Genomic DNA, 17,635 nt, shown 5'->3' with positions numbered 1-17,635 from the left:
TGTCAGTGTCTGTGCATCTGGCTGCTTCTTTATACATGTGTCCCTTTGTGTCTCTGTCTCTGCATCTTTGTGTCTTTGTGAGTCTCTCCCTGACCTATAGTGTGGGCCTTCAGCATTGCCTCTGTGTGCCCGCATCTGTGCGTCTCTGAGTTGCTGTGGATCTGTTTCTGTGCACCTGGGAGTGTTGAGGGCTTTCGGGTTTGTGCAGACTATGTCTGTTTTGCTATGTCGGTTTTGCTGTGTGTGTGTGTGTTGGTGGGGGGGGGGCAGGGGGTATTGCATTTCTCCATGTGCAGGTGACCTACAATAGCAGCCCTGTCCACTGCTCTGTCTGGGTCTCTGTCACAGACGGGTTAGGTTCCATTTTGCTTCTGCTCTTGGGGTGGATGAGGAGGAGACAGTGGGGTTGAGGGCTGCTGGTCATGGCCCAGCTCTGGCCTCTGGGGCCACATCCTAGGACTGAGGGTGGAGCTCCTCGGCCAAGGCTCCGGGCTCAGGGCCACAGGTGGGTGGGGTGCACTGGGCTGGAGAGAGCCCAGGTGTCCAGGGAGACACAGGAGACCACCCAGCTGGCTCGGGCTTTGGGACTGAAGCAGCCAGGCTGCTTCCTTAGGCTTTGCCTCATCAGGGATAAACCTCCCTTTGGGAATTGTTATCGAGTTTGCCCAAGGCCCCCCTCATTCTAGTGTGCTGGCCCTTTGCCTCAACAGGCAACAGGGAGGGTGGGGTGGGCCGGGCTGGGGAGTCAGGAAGACTTCCTGGTACTGGAGCTGGGCCTTGGGAGCAGGGTGGAATTTGCACATGAGGGGGAGAATTGGAGAACGGCTGGGGCAAAATCCTGGATGTGGCAGTGAGATCCTGAGGGTGCTAGTCAGGGATCCAGGCCTGGTGACTTAAAGTCAAGCTTGGATGCCCAACCCAGGTGTGGGTGATGGGCTGCCCCTTGGATGGCAAGTATGACCAGCCTTTCTACACCCCCACCCCCTTCCCCAAAGAGGTACCTCGGCTGGATTTGATGAAGCCCCTGGAAAAGCACTACTCTGTTGTCCTGCCAACTGTGAGCCACAGTGGCTTCCTCTACAAGACCGCTTCTGCTGCCAAGCTGCTGCAGGACCGCCGTGCCCGGGAAGGTGGGTGCCTGGGAAGGTGCCATTCTGGCATGGCAGCAAGGCCAGAAAAGCCAGTGCTGGACAGGTTGGTGGGCCCATGAGGGTGCCATGTGCACCCTGGCAGAGTCAACCTGGAGGGCTTCCCAGATGTGGTCTCTGGTACACAGTAGGTGCTTAATAAATGGCACGATCAGGATGTCAGTAGGGCACAGCTCTGTAGAGCCCAGCACTGCCTGTTTCCTTTGGACTAAAGAAGCCTTTATTGAACACCTACTGGTATGGGCCCTGTGCTGGGCATCTGGCATTTGGAGTCGGTGGGTACTAGGAAGTTTGAGAACTAAGCTTAAAGCACCGTCCCTCTCTTATCTCAGTCTTCCATTTGCTCACCAACTCTGAGTATATACACGGTCCTTACACTCCCTACGAGCACCTCCATGTCATGCTCCATTACCTCCCTGACCTCGCTCCTCTCCTCACTCTACTCCAGCCTTACTGGCCTTGCTGGTTCTCAGACATGCATACTCACACCCACCAGGGCCTTTGCACTCACTAGCCCTCTGCCCCAAATGCTTTTCTCCAAGTATCTGCATGGTCAGTCCCTCACTTCATTCCAGTCTCTGTTTAAATGTCACTCCTTAGAGACTTCATCCTGAACCATTTTATCCAAGATAGCCCTCCCTATTTACCCTGCTTTCATCCTACTCTCCTACCATTTATCTGACATTAATCTGTTTATAGGTCTGTTTATTGATTCTCTGTGCCCCACTGAAACATAAGCTCCTCTTGGTCACCACTGTAGCCCCGAGCCTAGAACAGTGCCTTGTACCCAGTGGGCACTTACTTGGCAAATGTCTGCAGGCTGAAGGGTGACTGAGACAAGGCTGGTCCTCTTAGAGGGAGCTCAGCCTTGGGGGGCAGGTTCTGGGACACATCACCATCAGAGGGCAGTGCCATGCTCTTGTAGATAGGATGAGAGACAGAGTCCACGGTGGGAACACTGTCAAGACCGTTGCTCACCGCATCCCTCAGCATCCCCTGTTGAGGCCCTCCAACTCCCAGAGAGATTTCTTTGGAGCTCTGTGCTGCACATCACCTCACTCTCCCTGAGGCACTGTCCAGTCTACCTCTCTCTGCCTGATGGTGTCATTTATGTAGCTGCCTGAGTCATCCTTTTTTGTCCTGGATTCCAGGAAGCCCTGAGCCAGTGTAAAGTTCAATGCTTCATGAATCTGAATGACCTTGACATTCTGTTCTTCCTCCTACCTTTTCTGGCCCATATTCCTATTTCTGTTCCTTTATGGAATCTTGTCAGAGTCCTTGGAGCAATTATAAGAGGAGGCAGAGTATAGAGTAATGGGTGCTGCTGGCAAAGGAAGGTGGGTGCAGGAGAGGGAGGGGCACATGGGAGGCTTCTTATGCCATTTGAATTGGCTTTGAAGGATGATGGGTGCAGGGAGGGAACAGGATGAGAAGAGAAGGGAGGTGGGATACGTGCCCAGAAAGGGGGCTGGAGAGGTGAGAACAGGCAGACCCAGCAGGGCCTTGAATACCAGGCTGAGGGCCACAGACTTTGTTCTGAGGACAAGGGGGTGGGATGGGTAATGGAAGAGTTTTGAGCTAAGGAAGGACAGAATCTGGTTTTGCTAGAGCACTTTTTTAAAAATTAATCTTCACCCAAGGATATTTTTTCCATTGATTTTTAGACAGTGGAAGAAGGAGGTTGGGGAGAGAGAAAGGGAGTCATTGATGTGAGAGACACATCAATTGGTTGCCTCCCACATGTGCCTCAACTAGGGCTGGGGATTGAACCTGCAACCCAGGTACATGCCCTTGACTAGGAATTGAACCCAAGACCCTTTGGTGTGCAGGGCAGCACTCTAACTACTGAGCACACTGGCCAGGGCTAGATCACTTTTGACTCTTGGAAGAAGCGAGGCTGGAAGAGCAGTGAAGAGGCCACTGCAGTGGTCCCGGGGAGAGGCTGGGCTGGGCTGGGCTGGGTCACAGGGCTGCAGAGAGGAGGGTGGGGTTGGGGGAAGCTTGTGAGTTAGAATGAAGAGGACATGGACCAGGTAGGTGTGGGAGCCCAGGGAGGATGCAGAGGTGGTTTTTAGGTGAGGGTGGGTGGCTCTCTCATGGTTCCCCTGACCAATTTCTCCCCAGAGTTCAGCCGACGCTGGTGTGTCCTTAGTGACGGGGTCCTGAGCTACTATGAGAACGAGCGGGCAGTGACCCCCAACGGGGAGATTCGGGCCAGCGAGATTGTGTGCCTGGCAGTGTCCCCTCCTGACACCCACGGGTGAGCACCCCTGGGCAGAATCACAGACTATTATTCCTATAAGATCTAACCCCCCACCATTACCCCATTGGGAAGAAGCCCAGAGAGGGGCAGGACCTCCTCAGAGTCACACAGTCCCCTGAGGCCCCACCTTGGGCTTTCCCACCAACTCTTAGGGGCCAGGTGAAGGGCACTCACAAAGGCAGTCATGGGGTGGGGCAGAGAGTAGCAGTGATGGGGTCTGGGCTGGGGGGTGGGGGCTGAATCCTGGCCTGTGTATCTGCAGCTTTGAGCACACCTTTGAGGTGTACACGGAGGGAGAGCGACTATATCTATTTGGACTGGAGAGTGCGGACCTGGCTCGTGAGTGGGTCAAGTGCATTGCTAAGGTGGGCCTGGGTAGCAGGAGGGTGGGAGGGAGTCCTACAGGGCGTATGATGGGACCTCCTGGTGGATCCCATATATGCCAGCTCCCCCACGATGGAGGGCAGCCGACACAGGGAAGGCTCTCAGGCCCAGGGCCTAGCATAATCTGCAGCACTCTGGGGGTGGTCGAGAAACCTGTCTCAACTATATGGGCTTTGTACTCCATAGGTACTCAATACATGTGTAATAATGAATGGCAGGCAGAACCGTCTTAGGATGGACAGTGCCAACTCCCGTGGTCTCCTTGTCCTGGAGGAAGGAGGCAGGGAGCCTGCAGAGGAGAGCTCTGCCCTGGGGACTCCAGCCAGGCTCCTCTGGGGTCCCCGTGCTATGAGGGCCGGTGACTTTTATCATTCCCTTGGTCATTGCTCAGTCGTCTGTGGGCTCCTGATGGTCATTCCTCAGAGCCCTGGGGACCCAGATGAATGTCTTGGTCCTGGCTCTTCAGGTGCTCCATGCTGATGGGGAAGACAGAAGGGGTCCGGATAGCAATGACAGTATAATCAGTGCCACAGCAGAGGGCAGGGAAGCTTTGGCGCCCTGGGGCACAGAGAAGGACGTCCTTCTCTGGTGTCGGGAGGTTTTCCAGAGGACGGCACATCTGAGTGGGTCTGATATGGGGCGTAATACACCTGAGTTCATCCACTCTGCTGGGTCTGCCCTGGGGATAACAGAGGAGGCAGCTGGGTGGGCAGTGGGCTGCACCCACAAGCCAAAGTGTCTGGCAGGTAGTGCTGATGGCCGAAGCAGTTTCTGGTCTTCCCCAACAGGCGTTCGTGCCTCCCCTGGCTGAGGATCTGCTGGCCCGGGATTTTGAGCGGCTTGGGCGCCTACCCTACAAAGCTGGCCTGAGCCTGCAGCGGGCCCAGGAGGGCTGGTTCTCTCTCACCGGCTCCGAGCTCCATGCCATCTTCCCAGAGGGGCCTTGCGAGGAGCCATTGCAACTGCGGAAACTGCAGGAGCTTTGTGCGTGGATCCAGCCCTGGGGCCCCAACCTGCAGGGCACCGGATCCTGGGCTTCCAGGCTCCCAGCCCCTCCCTGGAAGTCTGAATGCTACCCTGTGGTCCCATATGCTGGCGGGTGGGTCCTGGGGGGGTGTGTGTTCAGAGAGCCTCAGGAGGGAGCAAGTTGGGGACCATGAACAAGGCCCAGGCCTCACTTCTCCTGGTTCCTCCACAGCCGTCCAAGGGGACAGCGAGAACCAGGTGTTGGTGCTGGTGGAGAGAAGGAGGTGAGCCCTGGCCTCCCTGGGGGCTCTGAGAAGCCTGGGAGGGGCGGGGCAGGGTTAGACCCCAAGTGACTGACTGTCCCTGTGAAATATACAGGACACTGTATATCCAGGGAGAACGGCGACTGGACTTTGCGGGCTGGCTGGGGTCCATCCAGAAAGCAGCAGCCAGCTCGGGGGATACACTGTCAGAGCAGCAGCTGGGAGACTCGGACATCCCAGTCATAGTGTACCGCTGCGTGGACTACATCACGCAGTGTGGTGAGCCCTGTCCCAGAGGCCACGCCGCACCTTCCCAGAGTTCCCGTGAAAGTAGCTGGGAGGCCCCACCCCATGACCAATGCCTTAGGCCCTCAGTTTTGTCCACCCCCAGCTCAGCCCCACCCCTCTCCAGGCCTGACCTCCGAGGGAATCTACCGCAAGAGTGGACAGACTTCGAAGACACAGCAGCTGCTGGAGAGCCTGCGGCAGGATGCTCGCTCTGTGCGCCTCAAGGAGGGCGAGCAACATGTGGACAACGTCTCCTCGGCGCTCAAACGCTTCCTGCGAGACCTGCCTGATGGGCTCTTCACTCGAGCCCAGCGCCTGTTCTGGCTGGAGGCTTCAGGTGGGCTCTACATCCGTGCTTAGTGAGAGCCAGGCCAGTGCTGCTGACTTGTCCATTCCTGTCTCAGGATTCCAGCCCCTCCCCAGTATGCACTTGGGCTAAACGTGCCCCAGCAGGCAGCCTCCAGTCCCCCTCCCTCCTGTTTCTCATTCCTATTGTCACTCTATACATTGCTGGCAACTCCTGAGTGCCTGGTAGGATTTGCCCTGGAGGGGCAGGGAGTACTGTTTCCTGGGGTAAGAGGCAGAGCAGCCAGAGGGTTGGGATGGGGGAGTGGTTACGGATGGAGGGGGCAGGGAGGGTCCTGACCTCATCTATCTTCCCCAACCCAGAGATTGAGGATGAGGAGGAGAAGATCTCCAGGTACCGAGGGCTCCTGGCACGTCTGCCACCAGTCAACCGGGCCACAGTGAAGGCCCTTATCAGCCATCTGTACTGGTGAGGAGCACTACTATTGCAAGGCTCAGGGGGAATGAGGTAGAGAAGATTCTTCTATCCCAGCCCTGTTGACTGCCCTCCCCTGGGAACCAGGTAGGCCTGGGAACTGAGTGTTGACTTATGAGGTGCCCTAATCTTGGACACTTTGTCTCCCAACTTCCTGCAGTTGGGAGAATAGAGACCTTGGCCAGGTCTCCAGCTTCCCAGCCCTACTCTTCCCAAGGACCCAAGACATGGCCAAAAAGATTGTCCCCACTTCCCCTTAATTAGCTCTGCTCCGACCAGGATCTTTCCTGGGCTCTCTCCAGTCATAGTCCTGTCAGGAATTGGGAAGGTGAGGTGGGCCGGACTCCTCACTCAAAGCCTCTGTCCTTCCCTGTTCAGCGTCCAGTGCTTCTCCGACACGAACCAGATGAACACACACAACCTGGCCATCGTGTTTGGGCCCACGCTCTTCCAGACGGATGGGCAGGACTACAAGGCTGGCCACGTGGTGGAAGACCTCATCAACCACTATGTGGTGGTGTTCAGTGTGCGTCCCTAGCCTGTGGGGGTGGAGGGCAGGGCCGAGCCTCCCGGGCAGCAGTGACCATCTGTCTCTGCCCCTGCCCCCTTCCCAGGTGGACGAGGAGGAGCTGAGGAAGCAGCGGGAAGAGATCACCGCCATTGTAAAGATGCGTGTGGCTGGCACTGCCAGTGGGACACAGGTGAAGGACAGGACCTGGGGTGGGGGGCCTAGGCTGTCCACCTGCACCCACACCGCAGGCATCCAGCCCTGTCTCCTTACAGCACGCCGGTGACTTCATCTGCACTGTGTACCTGGAGGAGAAGAAGGCAGAGGCTGAGCAGCATATCAAGGTGGGGGCCCTGGACCTAGAAGCCAAGTGACCAGAAGAGTCAGGCTGGGCCAGGCACAGGCTCAGATGGCTGGGGGAGCAGGGCTTCTATCCCAAAGGGAGCCCCGGTTTGGGACCTGCATCTGGGTGGTGCTTGGCCTGTCTCTTCCCTACCTCCCCACCCAGCTCATCAGGGTGACTCAGAGACACCCCCCTGCATCCCAGGCCTCCAGAGGGCCCTGAGAGGGGAGGGCTGGATCGTACAGCAAGGTTGTGGTGAGGCAGGGGATACGATAGGCTGATCCCCTTTCGGTCATCACAGATCCCAGCATCCATGACAGCTGAGGAGCTGACCCTGGAGATCCTGGATCGCAGGAATGTGAGCATCAGGGAGAAGGACTATTGGACCTGCTTTGAGGTCAATGAGAGGGAGGAGACAGGTGGGTGACCACCAGGATATGGTGCCAGAGTGTCCTTGTCTGGGCTGCAGCCCCAGTGTGTCTTCCCTTACCCTGAAGTGTGGGGACAGTGGTGGTGAAGGGGATTTGAGATGACAGATTGTTGTCACCTATGATCTCAGTAATGGTGGTAACGGTGCTGGTGGGGCTTAAGGTCACGGTTATAGTGCTGCTGATGGGAGAGACAGTAAAGGGGTATATGGTGTTAGCTGCTAAGACGATGTTCTCTCAGGTCTCAATGAGAATAGTGTTGCTTGCAGTGGTAATGGTGCTGAATTTGATCATGGGATTGATCATGTGACCTTGTTGGTGGTGAAGGGGACAGTGGGTGGTGATGACCATGGGGTGGGTGGGGTGGTGGTGTAGGTAAGGATAGTTGTGTTGGTGTTATGAAGAGGCTATGGTAGTGAAGGGGGGGTGATAAAGGCATTTTAGGGTGAAGGGTGATCTTGATGGCTGTGGACGGTGAGGGTATCTCTGTTCATCTTTACTGTTATTTGTGGAGTTCTAGGCCGACATACAGTCTCTACCTCCTACGGGTTAGTCTGGTATGGAACAGAGATATTAATCCTGTGAGCATATCAGTAAATGTACAACTACAGCTGTGTCGCTGCTGTTCAGGAAAGGGCCACCACACCACCAGAGCTTATAACAGGATCTCTGGCTTTGGGGTCCCTGAACTAGGATGTGAAGAAAAGGGGTTACTTGGTGAAGAGGGGGAACAGGCCCTGTGATGGTCAGAGACAGCGCCCTTTCAGTGAGCTTGATATAAGGGCCGTGAGGGGTGGTGGCACTGGTGGGCTGTGATACAGAGAGAGGTGGCCACTCGGGGCCTGACGACAGTGCGAGGCCAGCGAAGGGTAGTGACCGGGAGTTTGAAAAGCTGTCTCCTTGCTGCTGGGTGGAGAGAGCTGGGGGAGATGGGAGTGAGAGCTCATGCAGGGGACCACTTCGAAGGCCACAGTATGAGTCTGAGGAGAAGACGGTAACATGGCCAGGAGACAGCAATAGAGCCAGACAAAAGCAGGGAGACTTGTCTGTGGAGGGAGGCTGAGAGGGAGGAGGGGTGGTTTTGGCTGGGCAGCCTGGCGGGTGGGGCTGTTTCCTCACGAGGACAATAGGAAAGCTCACCGCTTGAGTTTGGACACGTTGGGTCGAGCAGCTGTGGTGCCAGCAGGATGTGTCATGCCTGAAGCTCGGGTGTGGGAGGAGGTCATGGTGATTGTGGTGGTGCTAGGCGGCAGTGAGAGCGCATGTAGGATGTAGGTGATGGGTGTCCATGTGCCAGCCCTCAGTGCTGTCACGCCACGTGACTCTGGTGACAATGGGTGTGCCCTCTCCCCAGAGCGCCCCCTGCACTTTTCGGAGAAGGTGCTGCCCATCCTGCACGGGCTGGGCATAGACAGCTACCTGGTGGTGAAGAAGTACCAATCCATGGAGGCCATGCTGCTGTACCTGGGTAGGTGGTGTACCTGGATGGGTGTAGCTGGGTGGGTGGCGTCTACAGGGCCGGGCAGGACCAGGCGGTGTGATGTGTGGTGGTGCTCAGGCAGTGGGCACCAGACGGGCAGACCTCTTCAGAGGTTGGGGTAGGATGGGGCACTTTCCTTCATCTCGGGACCCTACCCTGGGTGTCTGGACCCACGGGTAGGAGGTTTGTGCAGTCCATGCCCACTCCAGTCCTTCCCCAGCCAGCCATGTGGGTGACACCAAGCATGGCATGATGAAGTTCCGCGAGGACCGCAGCCTCCTGGGCCTGGGCCTGCCCTCAGGTGGCTTCCACGATCGCTACTTCATCCTCAACAGCAGCTGCCTGCGGCTCTACAAGGAGATCCGGGTGAGTGGCCCTGCTGGGTCCTGCCTTGCGAAGGGCCCTGCATCAGAGTGTGCACAGACACCCATGCACAGGTGTTCCCTTGGGTTTGCCAGTGGGAGCGTCTCTATTGAGGGGTTTTGGGCCAATATAGCAGTGGCCCTGGGTGGCTACTCTGCTCTGTTCTGTAGCCCCACTAGGCCCTGGAACCTGGATGCCATTATATCAGACCTGTGCCTGTGCCTTGTTATGATATACACAGGCACATGCTACATGGTGACAGCCCAGCTTGTGGCCTAGGCATGTCTTGTTGCTGCACAGGTCATGTCCCCTGTGGGCCCACCCTGTCCACATGCTGGGTGTCTTCCCAGACCAGACCCTATCCTGACAATCTTTCCCCCAACATCTTTTGCACATACATACCACACCCCACCACGCACCACAACACACACCGTCCTGGCTCTGGACCTGGGCCTCCTTCTTCTGTAACCCTGCTCCTCTATCAAACAGAGCCAGAGGCCGTGGAGCGGGGCCCCTGAGACCGTGAGTAGCTGTGGGCCAGCTGCCAGCTGCCTTACACCACCTGGGGGCCGAGTGAGCCTGGGGGGAGCATGAGGACAAGCCAGAGCTCCTGGCCGTCTCCAGGCATGGTTCCCTGCCCCCGCGCCTATCAGCACTGGCCCCACCCTGGGCTTGTGGCCTAGGTTCCTGCCCCTCATCCCCAAACCTCTCCCAGAGTCCTCTTCCTAAAGTAGGAGTCCCCTATTAATGTGATGCTCTAGAATTTTCTGGACGACTCAGTGTGGAGGCGGAGGAGCCAATAGCAGAGGCCCCTAGATTTGAATTAGAGTACTGGTCCTCATCTCCTGTCACCTCTGGAGCCACCCTCTTTTTAACCCTAGAGAGAGTTCTGGGGCTATCAGAAGGGCCTTGCTACCATCCTGATCCTAAAACACCAGGGAGGGGCTACAGAGGCTTGTGACCTATGGTAGGAGTTTCCACCTCCTGGCCCAGTTGCCAGCCCTTGTTTACACACCCCTGGGAGCGGAGAGCTCATCTAGTCCTCCCACAGGGCTGCCCTAGACCTAAAGGGGTACTTCTGCCTGGCAGAAGGCTCTTGCCCAGATTCAGCGAGAATATGTCTTGTGACACCTCTGTGGGTCCCGCTGTGCCTTGGGGGGCACAGAACATAGATGCCCTGCAGAGACAGGCAGCAGAAATGTGTTCCCAGCCGAGGGGCCTAACCTGAGCTCCCACACCACCCCCACCAGTGTCTCCAGCCCTTCCTGGCACGTCATCTCCTGAGAACATCCGGACAGGCCCAGCTGCCATGGAGGAAGCAGAGTAGATGGAGCAGGATCCTCACCTCTCTTTCTTTGCACATTATATCTCTACTAATGCAGCCTGGGCTTCTGCCGAGCCTTGTGGGGAATGCCTCCTCTTCTGTCCTTTACCTCCTTCTATGATCGCATCCTTAACTTCTGGGCCTGTCCACCTCTTCAGTCAGTCCCCCTTGGTTCTGGGATGTTATTTCCCTGGCCCCCTCCCTCTAAGGGCAATAGTCCATTGGAGCAGACCAAGCCCATCAGTGTGGACCTGGAAAAGCAATGGCTGATCCCTTGGCATCGAGGGGAGAAGACAGGAGAGCTAGGAAGAGGGAACACATGCAACGTTTGTCAAACCCTTCACATTCTGGGACATGTAATCTCATGCTGCCCTGGGAGGAAGGGTCCTGTCCCCATTCCACAGGCGGGAAACAGGTTTTGAGTGACTTGCCTCAGGCCATCTCTAGGTGGTAGATGATAGATTCACGCCCAGATTTGTTAGCATCAAAGCTTGAGCTTATTATTCCTTGAAGCATAGGAGTCAAGGACTCTGCAGCCAGGGGCTGCTGAGTGCAAGGGTGAGCGGTGCTCTCCCCAGTGGCCGCCAGCGCCTCGGTCTGACAGAAGCCCCAGGGAGGTGTGTTTTGGCTACCGAGGTGCTGGTAATTTTGGTATCTGCCGGTTTATGGAGCAATAGGACAGAATATTTGGGACAATCCCTGGCATTTGATGTGTGAACCCTTTCCTTGTCCTAGGAAACCTTTGTTAAAGACCCCAAGGCACCTGAGAAAGGCACATTCTAGAAAGATCTTGGTTCCAGAGATGTCTTTGAGCATCAAAGGGTGAACTTCCTTCTCTGCTAGTGACCTCAGACCTCAGAGATGCTGGAAACATGAGCTGGTTGATTAGAAATGAACTCCTTGGGGACCAATGATTACATTGACTGAAACTCCCCTTGCCTGCCCCCAGCCCTCCTCAACCCTCCTGTGTCAGCCATGCACGTGCCACCCATGCACCATGCACCCCGGAGCTCGGGGCAGCCGAGGCCCGAGGTGGTTTTTCAGATTCTCATGGAGCCACAGCCTGGGTTGAATTCCTCAATTCCTATAATTCTCTCCACGCCCTGACTAGAATCATGCCTGTCATCCCCATAGCCCTGTTCCTTTCCCTCTCTGCTTCCACTTCACTTCCTCTCATGCCCACAGCCTGACTTCTGAGCCTGCTTTCCATTCCCTCAACCTGATGCCTTCCATACCTGCAGCCCAGTTTCTCCACATCCTTTCCTCTGTGAGGCCCAGAGCCCACGGCGCAGCTATGGCTGCAGCCCACTTCCGTTTACAGCCTGTCCCAGCCTCCAGTCCTGCCACCTGCTTTCTCTCAACCTGCAGCCTGATGTTTTCAGTTCTCTCAGCTCATGCATGTAGGTTTCCTCCTTGTGTTTTTCCCACACCTTGTTTCTCCCAAATCCGCAGTCTAATTTCCCTTCCCCTGCCCAGTTTCCTCCATGCCTGCAGCTCGGATCATCTTGCGCCCACGGCCCAGTTTGTCCCAGGCTGTCTTGGGCAGGTGCCGTGTGTAGGAGACATAGGGCTTCTCCATCAAGGCCTCGGTCATCAGGGGGGAGTAGGTCCTAGTGAGCTGCTCTTAAGCCACGACTTATGATAGCACTTAAGCCTCCACTAATCCCTAGGCAACCCATCCTTTAGTGACCTCACAAGGAACCCACCAATTCCTGAAATTTTCTCCCTCCCTGGCCATTCCTTAGTTCCCTCTTTTCTTGCAGAGGAGCCATGCCTGGGGGTGCCTAGAAGCAATGGTGGGAAACATGGTGGGCTTGGCTCAATCTCTGACCCCCAGTTTTGGTTGTAAGTGAGTCCATCCCCCCTGCCATTCACCCTGGTGCCACTGCTGGCTCCAGGGGTGCCTGGTGGGGACAGGGCTTCGAGTAAGTGGTTCCCAGAGCAGGAGGAAGACTCATTAGCTTGACTTCCAACCAACCTCTTCCTCGGGGGGGGGGGGGGGGGGGGGGGGCGGGGGGGGAGTATTGCTCCGATCTTTCTGCCTCCGAGCCAGCCTGCTCCTTCCACGTCCAGACCCATATGCAGAGGTGGGGGCCACAGGTGAGCCTGTCGATGTCCTGGTGCCCCTCCCCAGTACATCGGTCTCTCGCTTCCTGACATAGACCATTGGGAAGTTCTTCCTTTGGTCTACTGAACAGGTGTTCTGCTTCAGCTTGAGTCATCAGCCTTCCCCTCGTGGAGCCAGCGAGCGATAGCTGCTGGCCCCACGGCCTTCTGTTCACACTGTCAACCCTGGAGCCTCCATGGGGCAGCGAGGGGTGAGGGATAAATAACCTGAGACAAACAGGAGCAACCAAGCAGCCGAAGCTCCCAGATCACACACGCTTGTTCAGTTTGGTGCCAGAGGGTGGTGTGCAGACGTCTCTCTCTGGGACTGGGACTCACTACTCTGGATCCCACTGGAACGGCTGCCTAGGGGACTGAGGGTTGACTGTCTGATGCCGCTGCAGGGAGAGAGGCCTGGGGGCTTCATTGTGCTGATTGTGAACAGGGAGGGGCTGGGTGAGGGAGGAGGGAGGTACCTAGTGGGGAGAAGTACCCCAATGTCCACCCTGACTGACTGAAGTACCCTCTCCCTCTGCCCTCCCCCATCCCCAGAGTCACAGACCTGAGAAGGAGTGGCCCGTGAAGAGCCTCAAAGTCTACTTGGGAGTGAAGAAGAAACTCCGGCCACCCACCTGGTGAGCTGGACCTGGGGAGATGGGTCTATAGCTGGGGTCTGTGGGGGCTTAGAACAGATGGGGGGAAGGTACATCTGGGGGCTTTGAACTTGACGGGTGGCTTCAGTGTTCCCTGCTTAGCCCAGCCCTTGGTTCTGAAGGTGTGGTCTCCCAGACCAGCAGCATCAGCGTCACCTGGAAACACATTAGTAACTCCACTTCTGGGGTCCCACCCAGACCTGCTGGCGGGTGGATCCCGGGGGTGGGGCCAGCAGTCTGTGCTGTAACAAGCGTTCAGGGAACTCTGATCCTTGCTCATATTTGAGAACTACTGGCCTGGATTGAAACCCTTTTACTGACTCTCTGGGACCTTTCTGTGCCTTACTTTGTACATCTGTAGAATGGGGAAAATAATACGACAGTTGGTTCAAAGGGTGGCTGTATGTTTTCAAAAATTGAAAAGTGATGCATAGCCATAAGTATTGTTATTAATTTAAGAAGCCACCAGGCTTGGTGTTCTGACTTTCTTGACTCTTCTGCTGCCCGTGCCTGGCTTTATCTGAGGGACTAGGGCAGGACTAGGGTGGGGTAGGGCTGAGGATGGGGGAGCCAAGCGCCTGGGAGGCTGTGAGGAAGGTAGGGGCTGTGAGAGGAGAGGCGGTAGCTAGGATATGCTACCCTTGCAAGAAGGCCCTGAACTCTGCTCCCAGCTCTGGCCCAGGCTTCTGGGCTCTATCCTGGGAACCTGGGCTGTGAGGCCGCTGGGGGCTGTCAACTGACCCCACTCACCCCTCTGCAGCTGGGGCTTCACTGTGGTGCACGAGACAGAGAAACACGAGAAGCAGCAGTGGTGAGCGAGGGCCCTGTCTTGAGACCCCAGGCCAAGGAGAGATGGTAGCCTGTCCCCCTTGAGTGGGTCCCCCTCACTGTCCAGATCTGTGCCCGACCCTGAGACCCTGGCTGGGGAGATGGGCAGGGTGTTCCCTGCTTAGCCCAGCCCTTGGCAGCATCCAGACCGGTGCCCCGCCCTACAGGTACCTCTGCTGTGAGACACAGATGGAGCTCCGGGAGTGGTTCGCCACCTTTCTCTTTGTGCAGGTACCAGGTGCAGAGGGTAGGACTGGGTGTTGGGGGAAGGGGGTCCCAAGGAGGCATTCATTGTGGTGAATGGGATGTTTGCTTCTTCACTATTCAGTTTACCAATTGTTCAAGGAAATTTCGAGTTGTTTTTAATTCATTTTGTTTGTTCCTTTACTCATTAAACCCTTCCCAGTGCCTACTCTGGTCCATCCTGGAGCCAGGCATGCTAGAGACAAAGGGTGCAGACCCCTGTCCTTCGGTGGGTGTGTGGGGAAGGCAGCAGGGAGAGGGGGTCACGGGAGCTGAGTCTTTGTGGATGAGGGAACATTCAAGCAAAGGTAGGGGGTTGGGGGTGGCTTCTAGGCAAAGGGAACAGTTTACGCAAAGGCACGGCAAGAGAGCTACAGACTGTCCAGCGAGGTGTAGAGGGGGAAGCTAGGAGTGCCAGACGCAGGCACTAGAAAGGGAATTGAGCAAAGCCTCAAAGACCCTTGAAGGCCACAGAAGCTGAAGTTGACCTAGTCGGCAGTTTTAAGGGAGGGTGTTAAGCAAGAAAGGGTGGTGTGGGTTTGAGTTTCAGGGGGCTCATTCTGGATGTGGCATACAGGGGAGGATGGACAGGGCTGGCCTGGAGGTGAGGCGGCCAGGGAGGTGGCTGCTGCAGTGGGCCAGGTGCGAGCGGGCTCGGGACTTTGAGCAGAGCCAGAGGGGTTGGGCCAGAAGTTTTAGCTGAGAGCTCAGAATTGTTTAGGAAGAAGACAGACAAAACTGTACCAGGACCTGGGCTGAGCTCTTTTCGTAGTCAAGGTCTAAAGGGAAACGGTAGACGCTGTAGTTTTCTTGGTCCCCGGTGAGAGGAGGCAAACTGTTTTATTGGTGCTGCATTCCCAGAGCAGCTTGTTTGTGGACCGGGAGATGAGAGTTGTTGGGTAACATAATTGGCTGGACTTTGCCAGGAATACAGTCATGTTCTCCTAACAGCTGCTTCTCATATCGGCTGGGATCAAAGCTGAGGGTGTCACCTCAGATCACAGCTGGAGTCATTTCTGGGAAGGGTGGGCGGATCTGAAGCTGAGTGTCTGGGCCAAAGCTGAGCCCGGGTCTCAGCATCGCTCTCCTCCCCTGCTCCCCAGCACGACGGCCTGGTGTGGCCCTCAGAGCCCTCACGCGTGTCCCGGGTGGTCCCCGAGGTCCGGATAGGCAGCGTATCGCTGATCCCCCTGCGTGGCAATGAGAACGAAATGCGCCGGAGCGTGGCTGCCTTTGCTGCGGACCCCCTTTCTGTGAGTGGCTCTCCATCCCCGTGGGCAGGGCTGGGGTCTTGGCTGGATGCTGCCTTCCACCTGACTTACCTCTTTGCTTCTCCTTTCTGAGTGCCCTGGGGCTCTGTTCCTCTGTCCTCAGTAGGAGTCCTGACAGGCCCCTTTGGTTTACTTGGTTCATGGGAGCCCCCTCTCCACCTTGGCCCCTGTGAGCCTTCACAAGGTGCTTATGAAATCTGGGCCTCTGTGTCTTTCTGCAGCTCCTGAGAAACATGTGAGTGCAGGAGCCAGTCCCTGGCTCTGGGATTCTTGCTGCCTGGAAACCTTCCTGTTCAGACACCCTCATGCCCTGCGTGCCTGCCGTGAGCCAGCAGAGGGCGCATGAGGAAGCTGCACCCCCACATTCCACATCCAGACTGCAGCATGGGGATCCCTGGCTGGTGTGAGGGCCTATCTGAGAAGGAACCCCGCACCTGCTCTGTCCAGGTGCTCAGCCCTCCTGGCCTGGTCTGCTCTCCCCCAGGGTCACCCACCCCGAGTTTGAGAGGTTGGAGAGATGGGCATCAATCAGGAACTCTGGAGGGACACCATCCTTCCAGAGGCTCGAGGCTCTGGGGCCCCGCTGGAAGGGAGCCTGCCGCCTTGCACAAACAACAGAAAGCTGATACTCTAAGGAACACTCATCTGGGGGGAAGAGGGGGGAGCTCTTGGGTAAGTTTCTACAGGGCCGAGAGGTGGACTTGGGGGTCTTCAGCCCCTCTTCTGGTCTGGGCTGCCTGGGAGGGCCCAGGTTGCCTGGTGCCTCTGCCCCACTTTGGGGACCTTTTGATACTATAAATATATATCTGTGTATTTTATTCTGTGTGGTGCTGAGGCCTGTTATTCATTGGGGGTTTCTGGTGTTCCGGTGTAGGAGGAGACAGGAGCCCAGGAGCCCAGAGGTGAATGCTGGAGCCCTGAAGCCCGGGCCTAGGCTCTGCTCTCTCGGCCCTGCAGCCACTCTCCCCTGCCCCAGGCAGAGCCACAGCCTGGCTCCATGCCATCCCCACTGTACTTCTGTGCAGCCAGGGTGGGCAGTGCTGGTCCCGATCCTGGCCAGGACGGACCCCCATCCAGACTGGCCCCTATTCCTGAGCAGGAGCCTGTGTGGCATGTGTGTGACTCAGGGAAGTCTCCCACCACCTTCTTTGAGACAAGGTCACAGGGTCACAGGAGTTTTATTAAATTAGGAAGACGGGCCTCAGGGTACTCTTGGCCCCTGTGCATAGCCCTCCAGAGGTAGGCCTTGTCTTGCACAGGGAAGCTGCCCTCACGAGGCACTGCTGGGTCATTTCCTCCAAGAAGACAAGGCCCTGGCAAGTGGAGGAGATAATGAGCTGTTCAGAGATGGATTTGGGACTCCCTGGGAAGATGCCAGACACCACATTCCCGCCTCTGCCTAGTCTCATTACCGGCCTCTCCCCAGGGGCCCAGCGGGCAGACAGGCTGACCTCTCAGCCTCAGTCTCAAACACTGGGGCTAGGCAGAGAGATGGAAGATGGGTCACATGACCTCTGACTCATGTGATTCAGCTCCATGGGGAGGCCTGGGTTTGGGTAGGAATCTTGGGAACCTGGACTCCAGGTTCCTTGTTCCTTGCGAATGGGAGGTGGATGCCAGGAGATTGGAATGGGTCCACGGCTGGGGCTAAGCCCCTTGAGTCTTGGACTCTTATCTTGCCCCCGGTGGGCATCTCCAGGCCAGGCTGACCATTCCACTTACAGCCAGGACAGACCCTTGTCCAGGTGCTCAGGGGCTGGAATCTTCCCTGGATCTGACCTTGGACTGAGGCTCAGAGAGAGGATGGATGAGACTGGAGTCTGCCCTCTTCTAAGTTGCCAATGTCTGCCCTGGCCGAGGGGCCTGGCTGCAGTGACTGCATAGGGCCACCAGGGAGCAGCCACAGCTGAACATTGGGTCTCAGACCAGGCTTGGTAGGTAGGTCTCTAGTGTGACCATCCTGGCCCAGGCCTTGCTCTTTTGGAGTGTAGGGTG

At 56.7% G+C, this 17,635-nt stretch overlaps 1 protein-coding gene across 5 annotated transcripts in view; it reads left to right on the top strand.

The window, feature by feature from the left end:
* Positions 1 to 16,458, top strand: part of ARAP1 (ArfGAP with RhoGAP domain, ankyrin repeat and PH domain 1) — a 75,474-nt gene extending 59,016 nt beyond the window's left edge. For 3 of the 5 annotated variants that reach the window (XM_070425566.1, XM_070425564.1, XM_070425567.1), the window contains 20 exons: positions 996 to 1,130; positions 3,273 to 3,408; positions 3,674 to 3,776; positions 4,584 to 4,779; positions 4,994 to 5,045; positions 5,140 to 5,303; positions 5,437 to 5,649; positions 5,982 to 6,087; positions 6,472 to 6,619; positions 6,708 to 6,794; positions 6,877 to 6,945; positions 7,246 to 7,363; positions 8,727 to 8,840; positions 9,073 to 9,218; positions 9,705 to 9,737; positions 13,198 to 13,280; positions 14,059 to 14,109; positions 14,294 to 14,357; positions 15,473 to 15,622; positions 15,862 to 16,458. In XM_070425566.1, coding sequence (XP_070281667.1) covers positions 996 to 1,130; positions 3,273 to 3,408; positions 3,674 to 3,776; positions 4,584 to 4,779; positions 4,994 to 5,045; positions 5,140 to 5,303; positions 5,437 to 5,649; positions 5,982 to 6,087; positions 6,472 to 6,619; positions 6,708 to 6,794; positions 6,877 to 6,945; positions 7,246 to 7,363; positions 8,727 to 8,840; positions 9,073 to 9,218; positions 9,705 to 9,737; positions 13,198 to 13,280; positions 14,059 to 14,109; positions 14,294 to 14,357; positions 15,473 to 15,622; positions 15,862 to 15,879 — 2,186 coding nt within the window. In that variant the 3' untranslated portion in view covers positions 15,880 to 16,458. Of the gene's footprint in view, positions 1 to 995; positions 1,131 to 3,272; positions 3,409 to 3,673; positions 3,777 to 4,583; positions 4,780 to 4,993; positions 5,046 to 5,139; positions 5,304 to 5,436; positions 5,650 to 5,981; positions 6,088 to 6,471; positions 6,620 to 6,707; positions 6,795 to 6,876; positions 6,946 to 7,245; positions 7,364 to 8,726; positions 8,841 to 9,072; positions 9,219 to 9,704; positions 9,738 to 13,197; positions 13,281 to 14,058; positions 14,110 to 14,293; positions 14,358 to 15,472; positions 15,623 to 15,861 lie in introns of those variants that run through there. The other 2 variants (XM_070425565.1, XR_011472848.1) reach the window with 2 other exon arrangements.
* Positions 16,459 to 17,635: the final 1,177 nt, after the last annotated feature.

Source organism: Myotis yumanensis, unplaced genomic scaffold, assembly GCF_028538775.1.
Source record: "Myotis yumanensis isolate MYYU_CA2020_CCGP unplaced genomic scaffold, mMyoYum1.0.hap1 SCAF_10, whole genome shotgun sequence".
Lineage (NCBI taxonomy): Eukaryota > Metazoa > Chordata > Mammalia > Chiroptera > Vespertilionidae > Myotis > Myotis yumanensis.
Note: the sequence above shows the minus strand (reverse complement) of the source record. Positions and strands in the feature narration are given on the sequence as shown.